At 48.5% G+C, this 20,542-nt stretch overlaps 3 protein-coding genes across 3 annotated transcripts in view; 2 read left to right on the top strand and 1 right to left on the bottom strand.

Annotated features, from left to right (window-relative positions):
• The window catches only part of LOC147646283 (uncharacterized), a 232,039-nt gene extending 221,262 nt beyond the window's left edge, over positions 1-10,777 (bottom strand). The window contains exon 1 of the mRNA XM_086873663.1: positions 10,293-10,777. Coding sequence (XP_086729789.1) covers positions 10,293-10,709 — 417 coding nt within the window. The 5' untranslated portion in view covers positions 10,710-10,777. The remainder of the gene's footprint in view (positions 1-10,292) is intronic.
• LOC147646281 (uncharacterized) overlaps positions 1-20,542 on the top strand; it is a 274,673-nt gene that overhangs the window by 238,999 nt on the left and 15,132 nt on the right. The window lies entirely within an intron of this gene.
• LOC147646282 (uncharacterized) lies at positions 11,752-18,548 on the top strand. Its single transcript, XM_086873662.1, has 2 exons — positions 11,752-11,775; positions 17,875-18,548. Exons 1-2 carry the CDS (start codon positions 11,752-11,754, stop codon positions 18,499-18,501), a joined length of 651 nt encoding a protein of 216 aa, XP_086729788.1. The 3' UTR covers positions 18,502-18,548.

The raw sequence follows: 20,542 nt of genomic DNA, 5'->3' as shown, positions 1-20,542 counted from the left end.
GATTTTGTGGATGTTTCTGGAATTTGGTAGGGTTTTTGCAGATTTAGAGAATTTTGTGGGATTTTTCTGGAATTTGGTGGGATTTTTCTTGAATTTTGTGGGGCTTTTCAAGAATTTTGTGATTTTTTTTTTTCTGGAATTCTGTGTAAATATAAGGACATTCTGTGGGATGTTTCTGGAAATTGGTAGGGTTTTGATAAGATTGAGGGGTTTTTTTATTTTTCTGCAATTTTATGGGATTTTTCTGGAATTTTGTAGAAATTTATGGAGACATTTTCGGTTGTTTCTGGAAAATCGTAGGGTTTTGATAAGATTGAGGGTTTTTCTAAATTTTTCTGCAATTTTGTGGGATTTTTCTGGAATTTTGTAGAAAATTGTGGAGATATTTTGGGATGTTTCTGGAAATGTGTAGGGTTTTGAGAAGTTTTAGGAAATTTCGTGGGTGTTTTCTGCCATTTTGTGGGATTTTAAGGAGACTTGAAAGATTTTGTGGGAGGTTTATAGAATTATTGGGATTTTTATGGAATGTTGTGGGTTTTTTGTGGAATTTTGTGGGATTTTGAGGAGACTTGAGGAATTTTGAGGGATTTTTCTTAGGCTTTGTGGAAATTGGAGCAGATTTTTTGGGATGTTTCTGGAATTTGGTAGGGTTTTGAGACGTTTCAGGGATTTTGGTGGGATTTTGCTGGAATTTCATGGGATTTTTCTGAGCTTTTGTGGGATTTTGATAAAATTTAAATATTTTTGTGGGATTTTTTTGGAATTTTGTGGGATTTTTTTTGAATGTTGTGAAATTTTGTGGGATTTTGAGGAGCCTTGAAGAATTTTTTGGGGATTTTTCTGGAATCTTGTGGGATTGTTCCTTAAATTTTGTGTGATGCTTCTGGAATTTCGTGGGGGTTTTATGGAATTTTGAGGGATATTGAGGAGACATGAAGAATTTTCAGGCATCTTTCTTAGATTTTGTGGGAATTTGTGGAGATTTTGTGGGATGTTTCTGGAATTCGGTGGGATTTTGAGAAGATTCATGGAATTCTGTGGGATTTTTTTTTTTAATGTTGTGGGATTTTTTTGGAGTTATTCTGGAATTATGAGGAGATTTTGTGGGATGATTCTGGAATTTTTGAGGTTTTTGTGAAATTTTGAAGGAATTTGGGAAGACTTGAAGAATTTTGTGGGCTTTTTCTTAGATTTTGTGGAAATTTGTGGAGATTTTGTGGGATGTTTCAAAAATTTGATTCGGTTTTGAGAAGATTTAAGGACTTTTTTTTTTTCCTGCAATTTTGTGGGATTTATATGCAATTTTTGGGGATTTTTTTTGAATTTTGTGGGATTTTTCTGGAATGTTGTGGGATAATGAGGAGACTTGAAGAATTTTGAGGGATATTTCTGGAATTTTGTGGAAAGTGGAGAAGATCTGTGTGGATGTTTCTGGAATTTTGAGGGAATATTTTGGAATGTTGTGGAAATTGGAAGAGATCTTTTTTATGTTTCTGGAATTTGGTGACATTTTGAAGAATTTTGTGGCATTTCTGTGGAATTTTTGTAGAATTTTGTGGGATTTTGAGAAGACTTAAACAATTTTGTGGGATTTTTCCTAGATTGTGTGGAAATTTGTGGAGATTTTGTGAGATGTTTCAAAAATTTGGTAGGGTTATGAGAAGATTTAAGAATTTTTTGGGATTTTGCTGCAATTTTGTAGGATTTTTTTGGAATTTTGTGGTATATTGAGGAAACTTGATGAATTTTGAGGGATATTTCTAATATTTTCTGGAAATTAGTGGAGATTTTGTGAGATGTTTCTGGAATTTGGTGAAGGGAGAAAATGTAGGTAATTTTGTGGTATTTTTTTCAAATGTTGTGGAACTTCTCTTAAATTTTGTGGAATTTTCTCAAATTTTGAGGGATTTTTGTAGAATTTTGTGGAAATTGTGGAGATTATGTGAAATGTTTCTGGAATTCGGTAAAGTTTTGAGAAGATTTAGTGAATTTTGTGGTATTTTTTTCTTTAATGTTGTGGGATTTTTTTTAAATTTTGTGGGATATTGAAGAGATTTTTGTGGAAGTTTCTTGAATTTTGTGAGATTTTTTTTGAATTTTGAAAGATTTCGAAGACTCATGAAATGTTTTAAAGCATTTTTCTTAGATTGTGTGGAAATTTGTAGAGAATTTTGTGGGATATATCTGGAATTTGGTGAGCCTGTGAGAAGATTTAAGGAATTTCTTGCTTTTTTTTTAGAATTTTGTGGGATGTTTCTAGAATTTTTAGGATTTTTTTTGGATTGTTTTGGGGTTTTGTGGATCTTTGTAGGATTTTATGGAGACTTGAAGGATTTTGAGTACATTTTTCTTAGATTTTGTGGAAATTAGTGGAGATTTTGTAGAGTGTTTCTGGAATTTTGTTGGGTTTTCAGAAGATTTAGGGAATTTTGTTGGATTTTTTTGGAATGTTGTAGTAATTTTCTGGAATTTTGTGGGATTTTGAAAAGCCTTGAAGAATTGTGAGGGATTCTTCTTAGATTGTGTGGAAATTTGTGGAAATTTTTTGGGATATTTCTGGAATTTGTTTGGCTTATGAGATTTTTGGAATTTTGAGGGGTTTTTTTCTGGAATTTTGTGAGGTGTTCCTGGAATTTGGTGGGATTTTTTTGGAATGTTGTGGAATTGTCAGGAATTTTGTGGGATTTTGAAAAGACCTGAGAGATTTTGTGGGTTGTTTCAAGAATTGTTAGGATTTTTTGGAATGTTGTGGTGTTTTTGAGGAATTTTGTAGGATATTGAGGAGCCCTGAAGAATTGTGTGGGATTTTTCTCAGGCTTTGTGGAAATTTGTGAAGATTATGTGGGATATTTCTGGAATTTGGTAGGGTTTTCTGAAGTTTTAGGGAATTTGGTGGGATTTTTTTGGAATGTTGTGGTAATTTTCTGGAATTGTGTGTGATTTTAAGCAGCCTTGATGAATTGTGTGGGATTTTTCTTAGATTGCATGGGAATTTGTGGAGATTTTTGTGGGATATTTCTGGAATGTGGTCAGCTTATGAGAAGATTTTGGGAATTTTGTGGATTTTTTTCAGGAATTTTGTGAGATGTTTCTGGAATTTTGTGGGATTTTGAGGAGACTTGAAAACTTTTGAAAGGTTTTTCTTAGATTGCATGGAAATTTGTGGAGATTTTTTGGGATATTTCTGGAATTTGTTGGGCTTATGAGAAGATCTGGGGAATTTTGTGGATTTTTTTCTGGAATTTTGTGAGGTATTTCTGGATTTCGGTGGGATTTCTTTGGAATGTTATGGAATTGTCTGGAATTTTGTGGGATTTTGAGGAGACTTGAAGGATTTTGTGGGATGTTTCTGGAATTTTTAGGATTTTTTTTGAATGTTGTGGGATTTCTGTGGAATTTTGTGGCATATTGAGGAGACTTGAAGAATTTTGAGGGATTTTTCTTAGGTTTTGTGGAAATTTGTAAAGATTATGAAGGATATTTTTGAAATTTGGTAGGGTTTTGAGAAGATTTGGGGAATTTTGTGGGATTTTTTTGGAATGTTGTGGTAATTTTGTGGAATTTTGTGGGATTTTGAGGAGCCTTGAAGAATTGTGTGGGATTTTTCTCAGGCTTTGTGGAAATTTGTGAAGATTATGTGGGATATTTCTGGAATTTGGTAGGGTTTTCTGAAGTTTTAGGGAATTTTGTTCGATTTTTTTGGAAAGTTGTGGTAATTTTCTGGAATTTTCTGGGATTCTGAGGAGACTTGAGGAATTTTGAGGGATTTTTTTTAGATTGTGTGGAAATTAGTGGAGATTTTGTGGGATGTTTCTGTAATTTGTTGGGTTTATGAGAAGATTTTGGGAATTTTGTGGATTTTTTTCTGGAATTTTGTGGTGTGTTTCTGGAATTTTGTGGGATTTTGAGGAGACTTGAAAAATTGTGAGGGATTTTTCTTAGATTGTGTGGAAATTAGTGATTTTGTGGGATATTTCTGGAATTTGGTAGGCTTATGAGAAGATTTTGGGAATTTTGTGGATTTTTTTCTGGAATTTTTGAGGTGTTTCTGGAATTTGGTGGGATTTTTTTGGAATGTTGTGGAATTGTCTGAAATTTTGTGGGATTCTGAGGATACTTGAAGAACTTTGAGTACATTTTTCTTAGATTGTGTGGAAATTAGTGGAGATTTTGTGGGATGTTTCTGGAATTTGGTAGGGTTATGAGAAGATTTTTGGAATTTGGTGGGATTTTTTTCGAATGTTGTGGTAATTTTCTGGAATTTTGGGGGATTTTGAGGAGCCTTGAAGAATTGTGTGGGATTTTTCTTAGATTGTGTGGAAATTTGAGGCGATTTTGTGGGATATTTCTGGAATTTGGTGGGCTTATGAGAAGATATTGGGGATTTTGTGGATTTTTTTCTGGAATGCTGTGGGATGTTTCTGGAATTTGGTGGGATTTCTTTGGAATGTTTTGGAATTGTCTGGAATTTTGTGGGATTCTGCAGAGACTTGAAGGATTGTGTGGGATTTTTCTTCAATTTTGTGGAAATTTGTGGAGATTTTCTGGAATTTTGTGGAGTTTTCAGAAGATTTAGGGAATTCTGTTGGATTTTTTGGAATGTTGTGGCAGTTTTCTTGGATTTTGTGGGATTTTGAGGAGCCTTGAAGAATTGTGTGGGATTTTTGTTAGAATGTGTGGAAACTTGTGGAGATTTTGTGGGATATTTCTGGAATTTGGTAGGCTTATGAGGAGACCTGGGTAATTTTGCTTATTTTTTCTGGAATTTTGTGAGATGTTTCTGGAATTTGGTGGGATTTCATTGGAATGTTTTGGAATTGTCTGCAATTTTGTGGGATTTTGAGGAAACTTGAAGGAATTTGTGGGATGTTTCTGGAATTTTTAGGATTTTTTTTGAATGTTGTGGAGTTTCTGTGGAATTTTGTGGGATATTGAGGAGACTTGAAGAACTTTGAGGGATCTTTCTTAGGTTTAGTGGAAATTTGTAAAGATTGTGTGGGATGTATCTGGAAGTTGGTGGGCTTATGAGAAGATTTTGGGGACTTCGTGGGGGTTTTTTTTGTAAGTTTGTGAGGTGTTTCTGGAATTTGGTGGGATTGTTTTGGAATGTTGTGGTAATTTTCTGGAATTTTGTGGGATTTTGAGGAGCCTTGAAGAATTGTGTGGGATTTTCCTTAGATTGTGCAGAAATTAGTGGAGATTTTTGTGGAGATTTTCTGGAATTTGGTGGGGTTTTCAGAAGATTTAGGGAATTTTGTTGGATTTTTTTGGAATGTTGTGGCAGTTTTCTTGGATTTTGTGGGATTTTGAGGAGCCTTGAAGAATTGTGTGGGATTTTTCTTAGATTGTGTGGAAATTTGAGGTGATTTTGTGGGATATTTCTGGAATTTGGTGGGTTTATGAGAAGATATTGTGGGTTTTGTGGATTGTTTCCTGGAATTTTGTGAGATGTTTCTGGAATTTGGTGGGATTTCTTTGGAATGTTGAGGAATTGTCTGGAATTTTGTGGGATTCTGCGGAGACTTGAAGAATTTTGAGGGCCTTTTTCTTAGATTGCGTGGAAATTAGTGGAGATTTTGTAGGATGTTTCTGGAATTTGGTGGGGTTTTCAGAAGTTTAAGGGAATTTTCTGGAATTTTCTTGTAAAGTTGTGGTAATTTTCTTAAATTTTGTGGGATTTTGAGGAGCCTTGAAGAATTGTGTGGGATTTTTCTTAGATTGTGTGGAAATTTGTGGAGATTTTTGTGGTGATTTTCTGGAATTTGGTGGGCTTATGAGAAGATTTAGGAAATTCGTGCGGGTTTTTTTGCAAGTTTGTGGGGTGTTTCTGGAATTTTGTGGGATTTTGAGGAGCCTTGAAGAATTGTGTGGGATTTTTCTTTGTGCGGAAATCTGTGGAGATTTTTGTGGGATATTTCTTTAATTTGGTAGGCTTATGAGAAGATTTTGGGACTTTTGTGGATTTTTTTGTGTAATTTTGTGAGGTTTTTCTGGCATTTTGTGGGATTTTGAGGAGTCTTGAAGTGCTTTGAGGGGTTTTTCTTTGCTTGTGCGGAAATTTTTGGAGATTATGTGGGATATTTCTGGAATTTGGTAGGGTTTAGAGAAGATTTAGGAAATTTTGTGGGTGTTTTCTGCCATTTTTTGGGATTTTTCTGGAATTTTGAGGGATGTTTCTGGAATTTTGTGATGTGTTTGTGTAATTTGGGTGATTGTCCTGGTTTAGGGTAAATTTGGGAGAAAACCTCCAGTGGGTTCCCCCCGGGAAGCAAACCCACGTGGCCCCTTTCTCCCACCCCCCATCCAGTTCGGGAAGAGATTTCTCTGAGAGGAGTGGAAAAAACCTGTTTATTTCCCAGGCACAGCACTACCCAGCAGAAAAATGAACGATATCAAATTACAAAACCTCTCGCCCTTCAGCAGAGATGAGGAACTTCAGAGGGTCTCTTTCCTGGGGGTGTTGGCTCTGTTATCAGTCCCTCTGGCGCTGGAAAATGCCGCTGCCCAGGCTGGGCTCCCGGTAGTCCAGGGGTGCTCCCGGTGCTCCCCCGAGTCCCCAGTCCAGAGCAGGTTCGATTCGTTTCAGGAAAAGGGAAAGAAAACAGTCCAGGAAGACCTCTCTGCTCCGGCTAGCTGGAAAGCCAAGGCGATCTGTGTCTTGTTGTCTGTCTGTGCTGTAGTCAAAACTCCCGATGCGGGGGGAGCAAGTGCAGTCTGATAACAGACTTGGTGCTTCTTTTCCACTCACTTTTACTCTCAGATGGAATTTTAAGAATACAGAACCTGTGTCTGGGTTAGGTGGACGAATGGGGATACAATTTAACATCATAATCCACCCAGGACACACGCCCACTGTGCTTTCCAGCTGCTTTGCTCCAGCTCCCCCCAAATCACCACGAATTCCACTGAACTGAAACAAATCCAAATCCTCGTGGGTCGGGACAAGGGCAGGGAGAGGTCACTCAGGGATCACCATCAGGGGCACAACAGCCCGACACGGGGAAATGAACTGAACTTAGGACTGAGCAAATCAGACCAGGAGAATGAGGATTAAAATCAATCTTGAGAAACACCTCCTCCGGCTCCTGAACTTTTCTGTCCGGGCCGCTGCTCGCGGGGCACAGAGAGGGGCCCGGCCGTGTCCCTCCAAACCTCCCTGGGAATCACCCCAGAGCCCCCAGCCTTCCTTGTGCCCATCCCCGGGGCCCCTTGTCCCTCCCAATGGCTCCCGTGGCTCTCCCAGTCCATCCCAGCCTCTCCCAGTCCATCCCAGCCTCTCCCAGTCCATCCCAGCCTCTCCCAGTGACCCCGCCTGTCCATGTCGCCTTTCCGTGGATCTGCCGCCCCTCAGCCAATCAGAGCGCGTCTCTCTGATGACTCATCAGTTGCCGGGCAGATCCACAGAGCCGAGAACCCCGCGCTGGACTCGGCCGCCCAGTGCCGCGCGCTTCATTCCCAGTCCCTCCCAGTGCCACCACAGTCCCTCCCAGTGCCACCACAGTCCCTCCCAGTGCCACCACAGTCCCGCCCAGTGCCACCACAGTCCCTCCCAGTGCCACCACAGTCCCTCCCAGTGCCACCACAGTCCCTCCCATTGCCACCACAGTCCCTCCCAGTGACACCACAGTCCCGCCCAGTGCCAACACAGTCCCGCCCACTCCTTTTTAGCCATTCCCAGTCTATTCCTAATTCATTCTCACTTCACTCCCAGACCTCCACGCCCTCATCCAGTGTCCCAGTATCCACTCTCATCTCTTTCAGTGCCATCCCAGTCCCTGCCAGTCCATTCCCAGTCCCTCTCAATGCCACACAACTCGTCTCCCATCTCTCCCAGTGCCCATCCCAGCGTGTCCATCTCGCTGGTGCCCTCCAGCTCCCAGCCCGGCCCCGGCCGCCTGCTCTGCTCCCGGATGGATTTCTCCCCTGCCCACATCCAGCTGAGCTGCTCCCAGGGCCAGCAGCAGCTCTCGGGCCACGTGCTGGCCACTGCCGTGCTCCCCAGCGGGGACTGGAGCCAGCAGCTCCTGGTGCTGCTGGAAACCGCCCCCGGCAATGCGGGCTCAGCTCCAGCTGCCGGGTGCAGCACGGCAGCCTGGAGCACCCCCTGAGCCGGCACTGGGGCACGGCCCGGCCCCCACAGCGCCGGGGGCAGCGGGGGAGGCACTGGGGGGGCCCAGAGGGGGATTGGGGTGTGCTGGGAGGAACTGGGAGGGAGTTTGAGATAGACTGGTTTAAACTGGGGAAGGGATTGAGGTGCTGAGGATGCCTGGGAAGGGGTTTGAAGAATGTTGGGGAGGGTGGGATGGGGTTCTGGGGGTCCTGGTGGACACTGGGAGGGAGTTTGGGGCGTACTGGGTGTCACTGGGAGGGATTTGAGTGAGCCTGGAGGAGCTGGAAGGAGATTGGGGATTGGAAAGCAGGGATTGGGATGAGGTTGGTTGTGCTGGGAAGAGACTGGGAGGAGTCTTGATGAGTCCGGGTGGGGCTGGGAAGGGACTGGGAGAGGGTTTGGGGGTCCTGGGGCAGTGGGGGCAAATTGGGAGGGGGCTGTGGGATCCTGAGAGGAACAGGAGGGGCTCTGGTGGGTCCTGGGGAGGCTGGGAAGAGACTGGCAGTGATTTACCAAAATAGCAATATTGATCCAGTATCAACATCAATCTGTTAATGGACAAAAAACCTCTCCAACAGCTTAAAGTTACACAGTGGATGTTTAATCACAGCACTGGGCGAGTGCAGGAGTCACCCCTTAATACGCACTGCAAGTTGACAAAAGATTCCAGTGTGAATTTATTTACAATAGTCTTGAATATCCAAAATACTAATACATATTAATACTAATACATATGCATAATGCTAACACTTCCCATTCCCCACTTTGGATTAAAATGCACTGTAATCAGTTTAAAATGTCATTACAACTGCATGGTTGGCTCCCCAGTTTGAGGAGGGGGTCGTTTTGGTGAGGAGGGGTCATCAGGAGATGAAGGAAAACCGCTCTTCCTCACTCTCACCTTTCTACCTTTACAATGGTTGACATTACAAATGACATTTGGTACAACTCCAATTTCCTCCCTTGTGACTTTGAAATGGGTTTCCAGATGTAAGGTCTGTAATCTTCCTGAACCCGTTTATCACTTTCTCTTTTCTCATTATAAGCACAGCTAAACAAACATACAATGACAAGTAATTTTTTACCTAACTCCGAGATTCATTATCTCAAATCCTGCTTCTCACTTAATCATTAACTCTAACTAGCTCCAGCAAGGCTTGTCTCTAGCTGAGATCTCCAAATTTTCTAAAATACCTAATTTTTTAAAATTAGTTAGTCCAAAGGAGGTTCCAGAGGGTCCTGGGCAGGATGGGGAAGACTGAGAGGGTCCTTTGAGGTACCTGTGGGGTCTGTGAGAGGTTTTGGGGGTCCTGCCCTCTGCGGTTGCCCCAGGGACGCCATGAAATGCCACCTGCAGTAAGATGCTGACGGAGATTGGAGTCTCCATGTTGGGTTTCGTCTTCCTGGTTCTGGGGCTCAGCATCTACCTGAGCAAGAATGTGAGACGGGGTCCCTAAGTTTGGATATCCCCTCCCCCAGAGCATGTGTGTTCCCTCAGGGCCCCCAAGCCCGGTGTCACCCCCTTTCCTCTGCCAACAGAGCTCCTGAGGCAGCGACAAAAGGTTCTCTAGGATTGAAAGTCAACAAATCCAGTCTCCTCAAGGAATTCCCATTGTTGGTCTGTGTCCTGATGGATTTTCATTCCTCTGATTTCATCCAGGTGCCCACAGGGAGCCAGGAAGATGTGGAGCCTCCCAGCCAGGTGTCTTCCCAACACGCATCACCAGGACCACGGATCACCAGGGCTCTGCCCAACGGGGGTCACTGGGGATCATCCAACGCCCATCCTCCCATGGGGGATGGAGCTGGAGCAGCGCACGAAGCTCTTCCCGCACTCGGGGCACTCGCAGGGCTTCCCTTACTGGTGCCTCCGTTGGTGTTGGGTCAAGTGATAGCCCCTGGAGAAGCTCTTCCCACACTGGGGACACTCGTAGGGCCTCTCCCCAGTGTGGATGCGCTGGTGGACGGTGAGGTTGGAGTTGTCCTTGAAGCCCTTCCCGCAGTCGGGGCAGCGGAAGGGCCTCTCGTCTGTGTGAATCCGCTCATGTCTGATGACAGTGGAGCTGCACTGAAACCTCTTCCCACACTCGGGACACTCATAGGGCCTCTCCCCAGTGTGGATGAACTGGTGTTTTCTCAGGTCAGAGCTCCACCCAAAGCTTTTCCCACATTCCAAGCAGGCGTAGCGCCGTTCCCCAGTGTGGATCACCTGGTGTGCCCTCAGGTTGGACCTCTTGCTGAAGCACTTCCCACATTTTCCACACTCGTAGGGCTTTTCCCCAGTGTGGATCCTCTGGTGTTCCCTCAGGTAGGAGATGTAGCTGAAGCTCATCCCACATTCCCCACACTTGTAGGGCTTTTCCCCAGTGTGAATCACCTGCTCCTGGATCAGCTCGCACCTGTACCTGAAACCCTTCCCACATTCCAAGCAGTTGCAGGGCTTCTCCCCACCATGAGGCTTCTCCCCCAGCTCTGAGCTCTGGCTGGATCTCTGGCCATGTTCCTGGTATAGGGGGGATCTTTCCTCCTCGCAGCTCCCTGGGCTGCGTTTGCAGACCCTTCTCATGCGGCTTCTCCAGGGCTTTTCCACCTCCTCCATCCAGCCACGGCTTAGGAATGAAAAATCCTGGTTTGGGGGAAAAAACAAGGGAAGAGCACTTTGGGCTGGGGGTACCTCCTTGCCCAAGGTGCTCTCAGGAAGTCACTGGGCATCTTGTGTCTGAAAGAACCTCCAGGACACCAAGATTCAGCACCAACATCCTCCAAACATCAAAAGAGATCAAAAACTTCCAAAACACCAAAATGCTGATATCCTCCGAAAATAGAAAGATTCAGCCCCCACAAAAAAACAAAGCACCAACATTTAGCCCAATAAAGCTCAGAAACACCGAGATTCAGCCCCGTGAAAATCGTGCATCTCCCTGCCCGGGCACTCGCTGCATGGGGGGTGAGGGGGGCAGTGAGGCCGGGCCGGAGCAGGGGGTGCCTGAGAGAGGCCCCGAGCCCGGCAGAAGCCCCTGCACAGCCATGCAAGTGGCTCCTGGCCGGACTCGGGGATCCCCCTGGCCATCCCCGCTGGAGCAGCCTGGTCCTGAGGGACTCTGGCCCCTGCGAGGGACCCCAGGCTGCAGCAGGACAAGGATTCCTGGCCCTCAGGGGGAGGCAGTGACATGACCTGACTGTGACCCCCATCCCTGTGCCTCTGGGCGGGGAGGGGGACGGAGAGGGGCACAAAGTTAAGCCCGGGAAGGAGGGACAGCTGGGGGGAAGATGGATTTCCGTAAGAATTACTTTGTTTCTCGTTTTCTTGTTCTGACACGTTTGATAATAAATTTAATTTAATTTCCCCAAGTCAGGTGTGCTGTGCCCGTGACCAAGGATTGAACTGTCCCCACCCTCATCCCGACCCCCGAGCCTTTCCTTGAGTGTTCTGCTCCCCGCCCGGGACAGGAAGGAGAGTCACAGAGTTTTGGCCTCGCTCCGGCATGCCCTGCTCCATCCCGGACTCACCCCCAGCTCGCAGCGCCCTCAGCTCCCGGGCACCCCGAGCTCCCGGCGCTTCAGCGCAGCGGCGCTTCCTTGGCCTCCTGCCCGGGCCGGGCCCAGCGCCGGGGCCGCTCCTCAGCCCAGGGGGCCGAGAAATGGCGGAGCTCAGCCCAAGGCAGGCGAGCCCGTGCCGTGTGCAGAGCCCGCCTCTGGCTGCGATTGGCTGCTGCTGCCGTCACTCGTGGCTCTGGCGCGCGCTGATTGGGCAGAGCGGGGACAAGCCCGGCCCCGCTGGCGCCCCCAGGGCGGCCGTGGGGCAGGAGAGCCGCCATTGCCGGAGCGTCTGTGCGGGCCCGGCAGCGGCGGCAGCAGCGGCCGGAGCCCGGTGAGGCGGCGGCGGAGCTCGGAGGCGGCCCCAGCCATCGCAGGTGGGAGCCGCGCTCGGTTCTGCGGGGGCTCGGGGCTCGCTGCGGGCCCGGGAGGGGCGGCAGGGGGCTGTGGCGGGTGGCTTGTGCCGTGGCCGGCCCGTGTTGGCCCTGGGCTGAGGGCGCTGCGGGAGCGGCTGCCCGCGGTCTCCTTGCCGCTGGGGCCTCGGCAGGAGGCGGTGGCGGAGCAGCGCTGGCTCGTCCCGCTTCGTGTCGGGAGGCCGGAGGTGGCTGCGCTGGGCCCGGGGCCGGGCGGGAAAATTCCCGGCGCCAGAGGTTTGTGTGGCCCAAGGAGCCAGAGGAGTGGTGTGCAAGTGACTTTATTGCTGCCCAAAGGGAGAGGCCATGGGGCATTTGCCGTGCGCTCTCTCCAGTTGTTGGAGGACGCGGCCTCGTTTTTGTCCTGATTTTCCCGGCCGCATGTCCCTGTCCCTTTGCCCAGCACTGGCCGAGGTGCTTGGAAGGTTCAGCCTTCCCGATCCGCCTGCTGCATGTCCTTTTTGTATAACATCCGATATTCGTGGCTCTGTGAAGTGTTTGATCTTCTGGAAGTTCAGGAATGTATCGGGACTTGGTCTGAGCAGCAGTCCTTGTCAATTAGTAACATTTTCTGAAACTGGTGATTTCTCCCATTGCTTCCTTATGTGTAAGTCCCTGGCCCCTTCTCCAAGCAGATTCACTCACTGCCTCTGTTTTTTCTTCCTGGGAGTTCTTTGTTTTTGGGATTGCTGTCAGTGCCCTCATTCTCTGTCCTTTTGTAGCCGTTTGTGGCTCAGGAGGCCTGGCTGCCACCTGCATCCCCTTGCTCAGCTGCTGAATGAGCTGCACTCAGCAAGGTGTGGTGCATGGTAAAAAGATGAGAGTTGCTGTAGCACATGAGAGGAGAAACAGCATTTGTTTAACCCATGGTCTGTGAGGGAAGCACAAAACTGTGTCCCGTTCCCATCCTTTCCACGTTTGGACAAGTACCTGAGCTGCTTTGCTATTTCCTTTGTTATCTGTTTCTGCACCTTTTCCTTGCTGATCTGTTTGCCATCACCAGTTTGAATCTTTTAACTTTTCCCAAACCTCTCCTTTTTCTGCTAAAACGTAATCTGATCCCATCCCATGGTGAAATGTTGTGTTCCTCATCTGAGTGGATTGGTTGGGGGGAAGGTCAGGAGCTGGAGCTGTGTGGTTGGGTGTTATTTCAATGACATCCTGTAATCTAATTATGCCATTGAAATGAGAAATGCTTTCTCTGGTACCTGCTATGAATTTATCAGGGTTCCCAGGGTCTGGTCCATGGTGTTGCAGGATTTGTTCGGGTGGCTGTTCATCTTTTCCCCATTTCTGGGTGCTCCCTCCAGCCAGGGCTGCATCAATTGTCAGCTTTTCTCTCATTAAATCATCACGTACTTGGATTCCCAACTGGTTTCCCTGAACTTGTGGTAGCAAATAAACCTCAGTGGTCTGATACACCCTATATAACATAGACAGAGACAGCACATGTTGGAGTGGGGACAGGGATGATTCTCCCCCACTTGTTTTAGTGAAGTTTTCACAACATTCTCCATTTTCTGTTTTCCTTTGCAGCTGAACCAATTTCTGCTGCAGAGTCAGATATCCTCACAATGGGCTGTGCCTTTATCTGTGCAAATTCCATCTGTGCAAGCAGGCAGAGCTTGGGCTGAGGGGCAGAGGGAATCAGCCCAATTCCTCCTGCAGGCAGGAAGCCCCTGGGCCATTGTGCAGGCTTTGGGCCATCAGTGTTAATTTGCATTTCTAAAGCTCCTCTCCTGGCTGCCTGGAACAAAGCTTCTCTTCCAGGGCAGACATGGGATGACTCACATGTGCCAGCCTCACAATGTGTTTGTGTTTTGTTTTGGTTTATTTTATTTTACAGTACTCTAATAAGTGTTTATGAGATAAAGGGTCACCTTTAAACCTCTTCTAGTTTTTCAGAAACAGCCTAAAAGTGAACATGCAAAAACCCATACAGAATTTTTGCTATAACTATGAGCCAAGCACAAACATTCCCAAAAAATTTTCAAGGCAATCGAATTTTTCCTACTTCTCTCTCGGCCTAAAAATTGATTCTCCCTACCTTGGCCCAAACTGAACTGACAATATAAAATCAAGATTATTACAAAAAAAAAATTCTAATGGTGTAATCCTTTCACTGAAACTTTGGGAAAATCAAAAACTCTCCCGCAATGTCTTTAGTGCTAGAGAGTCAAGGCACAACCTGATTCTGGCCAGGATGTGCAACAGAAATCATTAAATCCACACTTAGGCTGGGTGTGCAGAGAAAATCATTCCATGACACATGAGTTTGACTAGATTTTTCCTAAATTCATACACTCTGACCCCATAGAAATCCCTTGGTTTATTGTTCATTGGTTTGAAGGTGTGGAGTTGTTAGGATTTGGTTTCCTGTTGCAGCCGGATTTCTGTGCCTGTGATGTGAATTAGGTGGGCACTCCTGGATTTCCTGCTCAGCCTTTTCCAGACCAGGTGTCTCCAGCTGTGCCTGGGGCAGTGTCTGGGGCAGGTGTTGGTTGATGTTTGCTGCTGGGTGTTGATGATTTGTTGATGGTCGTTATCTTGGGGGGAATCTTTTGGGCTATTCCCAGTCTGTTGAGATGTTAATTTCATCTCTGCTGAGTGGTGGAAAAGAAACATTAAAATTCCTTTAAAAGAAAGATTAAAATTCCTTTCCCCAAGGCAAAGGCAAACCAAGTTCCTTTAGAGAAATTAGATTTGAAGCCATTTTCAAGTTGGTCTATTTTGCCAGCAGCTAATCCCAGGCAGGGCAGAGTGTGAGTGGAATTGAGAGGCAGAGTGGAATTGTCCCGGTGCCTTCCCCAGCAGCTGTGGCGAGGGCAGGCACAGAAAGGCCTGAAGCTGCAAGAGTGAGAGCAAGGATTGTCCCGCAGTGGCTGGAGATGGCAAAGGAGGGTGGCCAGGCCGAGGATTTGAGCAGAGGATCTGTGGGCAGGCCCAGGGGCTTCCCCCGCTGGGGAGCCCTGGCTGCTGCTGCGTTGCCTTCAGTGCAGGCTCAGGGGTGGCCTGTTTAATATTCCCTTGCAATTCAGATTTCTGAGTCTGGAAGAGCCATGGCTGGGGCATCAATCATTTTATTTTTTTCGTTTTGTTAAGTTTTGTTCTCTTTCTTATATCTACACCATAACATTGAGACTATCTGGGGCTAAAGAAGTCACACAATGTTCTGCCTAGAAAAGAGAATCCTCAATCCAGCTCCTGCAATTCCCTGTTAATCCTAAGAATTGCTGCAGCTCCATTTTAGTCCAGGGAAACATTATTTCTGAGATTTCCTGGACCCTCTCAGGGTCAATACAAGACAAAGCTTCTGTCAATATAGGTCCCAAATATTTAACCATTTTCTCTACCATTTGCCGTTTCTTTTTTTTCAGATACTCAAAGCTGATTTTTAGCCTGAAAATGAAGCCATTTCACAGAGGCTTCCTCTGCCTCTTCTCCTTGTCCTCCTGACTGGATCAAGTCATCCACATCCTGCATTAAGCCAGTCCCTGGGGGTGAGGTCAATTCCTTTGATATTTCCTGCAAGGCTTGCCCCAATCAGGCTGGTGCTTCCATGCATCCCTGCAGAAGGACCGTCCATGTCTTGAGCATTTTCCCTTCTAGCTCCTGTTGCCAGCCCAAGGCAGAATTGTGTTTGCATCCTCTGGAAGTGGGCAGATCCCCAGAAAGCATCTTTTGCATCAAGTTGTGAATGGCAGCAGTGTGAGGAGGGCAGCTGGTTGAGGCTGGTGTAAGGATCTGAGAGTGTGGGGTGCCTCGGTTTCATCATCTCATTTCTTCTTCTTGGGTCCTGCAGCATTCTGTGGATTCCATTGGATTTCTTGTTTGGCAGGATAGGAGCATTCTAGGGAGCCATCCCTGGCTCCCCAAGCCGTGCCTTGAGCAGGACTCCCAGACAGGCTGTGAGCCCTTCCTTCCCTCCCTTGGAACAGGGGATTGCTTTTGGACACCTCTTGTCCTGGTTGCTTCAGGGAAATGTGGAGAGGCTCCATATCTAATTTTGCCAATTTCCCTGGGGCTGCCCACACTTGTGGGTTCACTTCAGCCATGGCTCTGCCAGATATTTGATCTTGATCCTTGCAGGTCTAATCGCCATTTGTGAGCTGTTCCTTCCTCGTGCTGGCTGTGCTGAGGCTCCCCTCCCCAGCCCGTATCCCAGAGCCGGTCCCTGTCCTGCCGCAGTGTCCAAAGGCGGCCCCCCCGGCGGGCAGGGCCGGCAGCTCCACGGGGCCGGGCAGCGGCCGGGGCGTCCCGCAGCCTCCTGGGGGCCGGGGGCCACTGCCGGCCCTGCCCGGGGGGTGCTGGGCTCAGGCAGCGCCCGGCGCTGAGCCCCGGCTGCCCCACAGCCCCGGCCCGGCCCCACAGCTCCCCACAGGCCCCCAGCCCGTGCTCCCGGTGCCGCAGCTCTGCGCCCGCTCCTGCCGCTCCCAGCTCAGAGAAACCCCCTGAAATCCTCACCTCCTTGTTTTCCTGTCCTCCAAAACTGGGATACAAAGGATCTGAGTCAGCTGGCAAATTCTGAGGATAAGACCCGTCTGAAAAACATCCCAGTCCTCAGTATTTTTTTCTTCCTCCTCTTTTCCATCATCCTTTTTCTTACCCCATAGATTCCTCCTGCTGCTTCTTGCCTTAAGCACATTCCTGCACACTCCCCTTCAGCCAATCCCTTCCCAGCACACCAACACCATCCATCCCCTGTTGTCTAAATCCCTTCTGGACTTCCCTTCTTGCCCCCCTGGGTGTCCATGTCCCTAGTTAGCTCTGGGGGAATGTGCAAACGACCTCCACATGCTCCCAAGGGACCCTTGAGAGATATTTTGGGGTCATCATCCCTTTGTCCAGGATGCCCTTCTAACATTCCATTTTCTTCCCTCAGTGGTCTTACCTGGATCCCACCTGTGCCTCCCCGGGCCTTGGCGCCCCCCTTGAGGGGAATTTGGGGAGGTGGGAGGGGGGAGCGCCAAGGCCGGGCCCCCCCGCGCTGTGGTGGCGGGAGCGGCTGCAGTGGGGAGCGAGTGCGGGCGGAAGCGGCCGAGAGCCCAGCGCTGCCCCAGGCCGAGCTGGCCCAGCTGCATCCGTGCCCCTGCGGTGGGATGCTGTGGGACTGGGGGGGAAGAGGGAGGCGGCAGTGGGTGCTGGGCCTGGGGGCAGGAGGAGAAGGGAAGGAGAAGCGGGGTTGAGGAACAAAACGGGCATAGGATGCACATGGGATGAGAAGGTGGACTTGTGAGGGAGAAGGAGAAGTAGGAGGAAGTGGAGTGTGAGGAAGAGTAGGGACACGGAGGAGCAAGAGCAGGAAGAGGAAGCAGGACAAGGTTCCACCCTCCCTGTATGTGCAGTCCCAGGAGTGTTGCCCTGCCCACAGTCAGCAGGTGACTGGAGAGGGTGATCTATGATTTTCGCTGGGCTGAATCTTGGTGTTTCTGAGATTTATTGGGCTAAATGTTGCTGGTTTGCTTTTTTGCAGGGGCTGAATCTTTGTATTCTGGAGTGGGTTTTGCCTGAATTTGATGTTTGGGTAGTTCTTGATCTTCGTTTTGATGTTTGGAGGATGTTTGGGCTGAATCTTGGTGTTTTGGTTTGTTACAGACACAAGAAGCCCAGTGACTTTCTGAGATGACCTTGGGCATGGAGGAACCCCCAGTCCAAGGCGGTCTCTTCTCTTTTTTTCCTCCTAACCAGGAATTTTCTTTCCCAAACTGTGTTGAGATGGAGGCGGAGGAGGAAAAGCCCTGGAGATGCCACACAAGGAAGGGCTGCAAACCCAGCCCAGGGAGCTGTGAGGAGGAAAGATCCCCCCAGTGACAGGAACACGGCCAGAGATCCAGCCGGAGCTCAGAGCTGGGGGAGAAGCCCCACAAGTGCTTGGAATGTGGGAAGGGCTTCAGGTGGAGCTCTGAGCTGATCCGGCACCAGGTGACCCACACTGGTGAAAAGCCCTATGGGTGTGGGGAATGTGGGAAGAGCTTCAGCCAGAGCTTCAGCCTGCGGAATCACCAGATGATCCACACTGGGGAACGGCCCTATGAGTGTGGGAAATGTGGGAAGAGCTTCAGAGATGTCTCTGAACTGATGAGACACCAGGTGATCCACACAGGGGAACGGCCCTACACCTGCTTGGAATGTGGGAAAAGCTTTGGGTGGAGCTCCAATCTGAGGGCACACCAGCGCATCCACACTGGGGAGAGGCCCTACGAGTGTCCCCAGTGTGGGAAGAGGTTTCAGACCAGCTCCCATGTCCTCGTACATGAGCGGATTCACACAGACGAGAGGCCCTTCCGCTGCCCCAACTGCGGGAAGGGCTTCAAGGACAACTCCACCCTCACCGTCCACCGGCGCATCCACACTGGGGAGAGGCCCTACGAGTGTCCCCAGTGTGGGAAGAGCTTCTCACAGAGCTCTCACTTGACCCGACACCAACGGAGGCACCAGTAAGGGAAGCCCTGCGAGTGCCCCGAGTGCGGGAAGAGCTTCGTGCGCTGCTCCAGCTCCATCCCCCATGGGAGGATGGGCGTTGGATGATCCCCAGTGACCCCCGTTGGGCAGAGCCCTCGTGATCCGTGGTCCTGGTGATCTGTGTTGGGAAGACACCTGGCTGGGAGGCTCCACATCTTCCTGGCTCCCTGTGAGCACCTGGATGAAAGCAGGAGAATGAAGTCCATCAGGACACAGACCAACAATGGGAATTCCTTGAGGAGAGTGGATTTTTTGACTTTCAATCCTAGAGAAACTTTTGTCGCTGCCTCAGGAGCTGTGTGGGCAGAGAAAAGGGTGTGACACTGGGCTTGGGGGCCCTGAAGGAAGACACACACTCTAGGAGAGGGGATATCCAAACCTAGGGACCCCGTCTCACATTCTTGTTCAGGTAGAAGCCAAGCCCCAGTGCCAGAAAGACTAAACCCAACATGGAGCCCCCAATCCCCATCAGCATCTTGCTGCAGGTGGCATTTTACAGCATCTCTGGGGCATCTGCAGAGGTCAGGACCCCCAAAACCTCTCACAGAACCCCCAAGTACTTCAAAGTTCCCTCCTAGTCTCCCCCAGCCCGCCCAGGACCCTCTGAAACCTCCTTCCCTCATAAACAATTAGATATTTTAAAAAAATTGTAGATCTTAGCTAGAGATAGGCCTTGCTGGAACTAGTCAGAGTTAATGATTAAGTGAGAAGCAGGATTTGAGATAATGAATCTCGGACTGAGGTAAAAAATTACTTGTCACTGTATGTTTGTTTAGATGTGCTCATAATGAGAAAAGAAAAACTGATAAACGGGTTCAGGAAGATCACAGACCTTACATCTGGAAACCCATTTAAAAGTCACAAGGGAGGAAATTGGAGTTGTACCAAATGTTATTTGTAATGTCAACCACTGTAAAGGTAGAAAGGTGAGAGTGAGGAAGAATGGTTTTCCTTCATCTCTTGATGACTCCTCCTCGCCAAAACTACCCCCTCCTCTATTTAGGGAGCCCACCACACAGGAATGGTGACGTTTTAAACTCATTACTCTGAATTTTAATCTGAAGTGGAGCATGGGAGGTGTTAGCATTATGAATATGTATTCATATTTTGGATATTTAAGACTTTTGTAAATAAATAGACACTGGAATCTTTTGTCAGCTTGCAGTGCGTATTAAGGGGTGACTCCTGCACTCGCCCAGTGCTGTGATTAAACATCCACTTTGTAACTTTAAACTGTTGGAGAGGTTTTTTGTCTTTTAACAGATTGATGTTGATACTGGATCAATATTGCTATTTTGCTAAATCACTGCCAGTCTCTTCCCAGCCTCCCCAGGACCCACCAGAGCCCCTCCTGTTCCTCTCAGGATCCCACAGCCCCCTCCCAATTTCTCCCCACTGCCCCTGGACCCCCAAACCCTCTCCCAGTCCCTTCCCAGCCCCACCAGGACTCATCAAGATTCCTCCCAGTCTCTGCCCAGCACAACCAACCTCATCCCAATCCCTGCTTTCCAATCTCCCAATCTCCTTCCAGCTCCTCCAGGCTCACTCAAATCCCTCCCAGTGACACCCAGTACGCCCCAAACTCCCTCCCAGGGTCCACCAGGACCCCCAGAACCCCATCCCACCCTCCCCAACATCCTTCAAACCCCTTCCCAGGCATCCTAAGCACCTCAATCCCTTCCCCAGTTTAAACCAGTCTATCTCAAACTCCCTCCCAGTTCCTCCCAGCACACCCCAATCCCCCTCTGGGCCCCCCCAGTACCTCCCCCGCTGCCCCCGGCGCTGTGGGGGCCGGGCCGTGCCCCAGTGCCGGCTCAGGGGGTGCTCCAGGCTGCCGTGCTGCACCTGGCAGCTGGAGCTGAGCCCGCATTGCCGGGGGCGGTTTCCAGCAGCAGCAGGAGCTGCTGGCTCCAGTCCCCGCTGGGGAGCACGGCAGTGGCCAGCACGTGGCCCGAGAGCTGCTGCTGGCCCTGGGAGCAGCTCAGCTGGATGTGGACAGGGGAGAAATCCATCAGGGAGC

This window comes from Cyanistes caeruleus, unplaced genomic scaffold (genome assembly GCF_971803275.1).
Source record: "Cyanistes caeruleus unplaced genomic scaffold, bCyaCae1.hap1.1 HAP1_SCAFFOLD_103, whole genome shotgun sequence".
Lineage (NCBI taxonomy): Eukaryota > Metazoa > Chordata > Aves > Passeriformes > Paridae > Cyanistes > Cyanistes caeruleus.
This window is presented reverse-complemented; position numbering and strand designations above follow the sequence as displayed.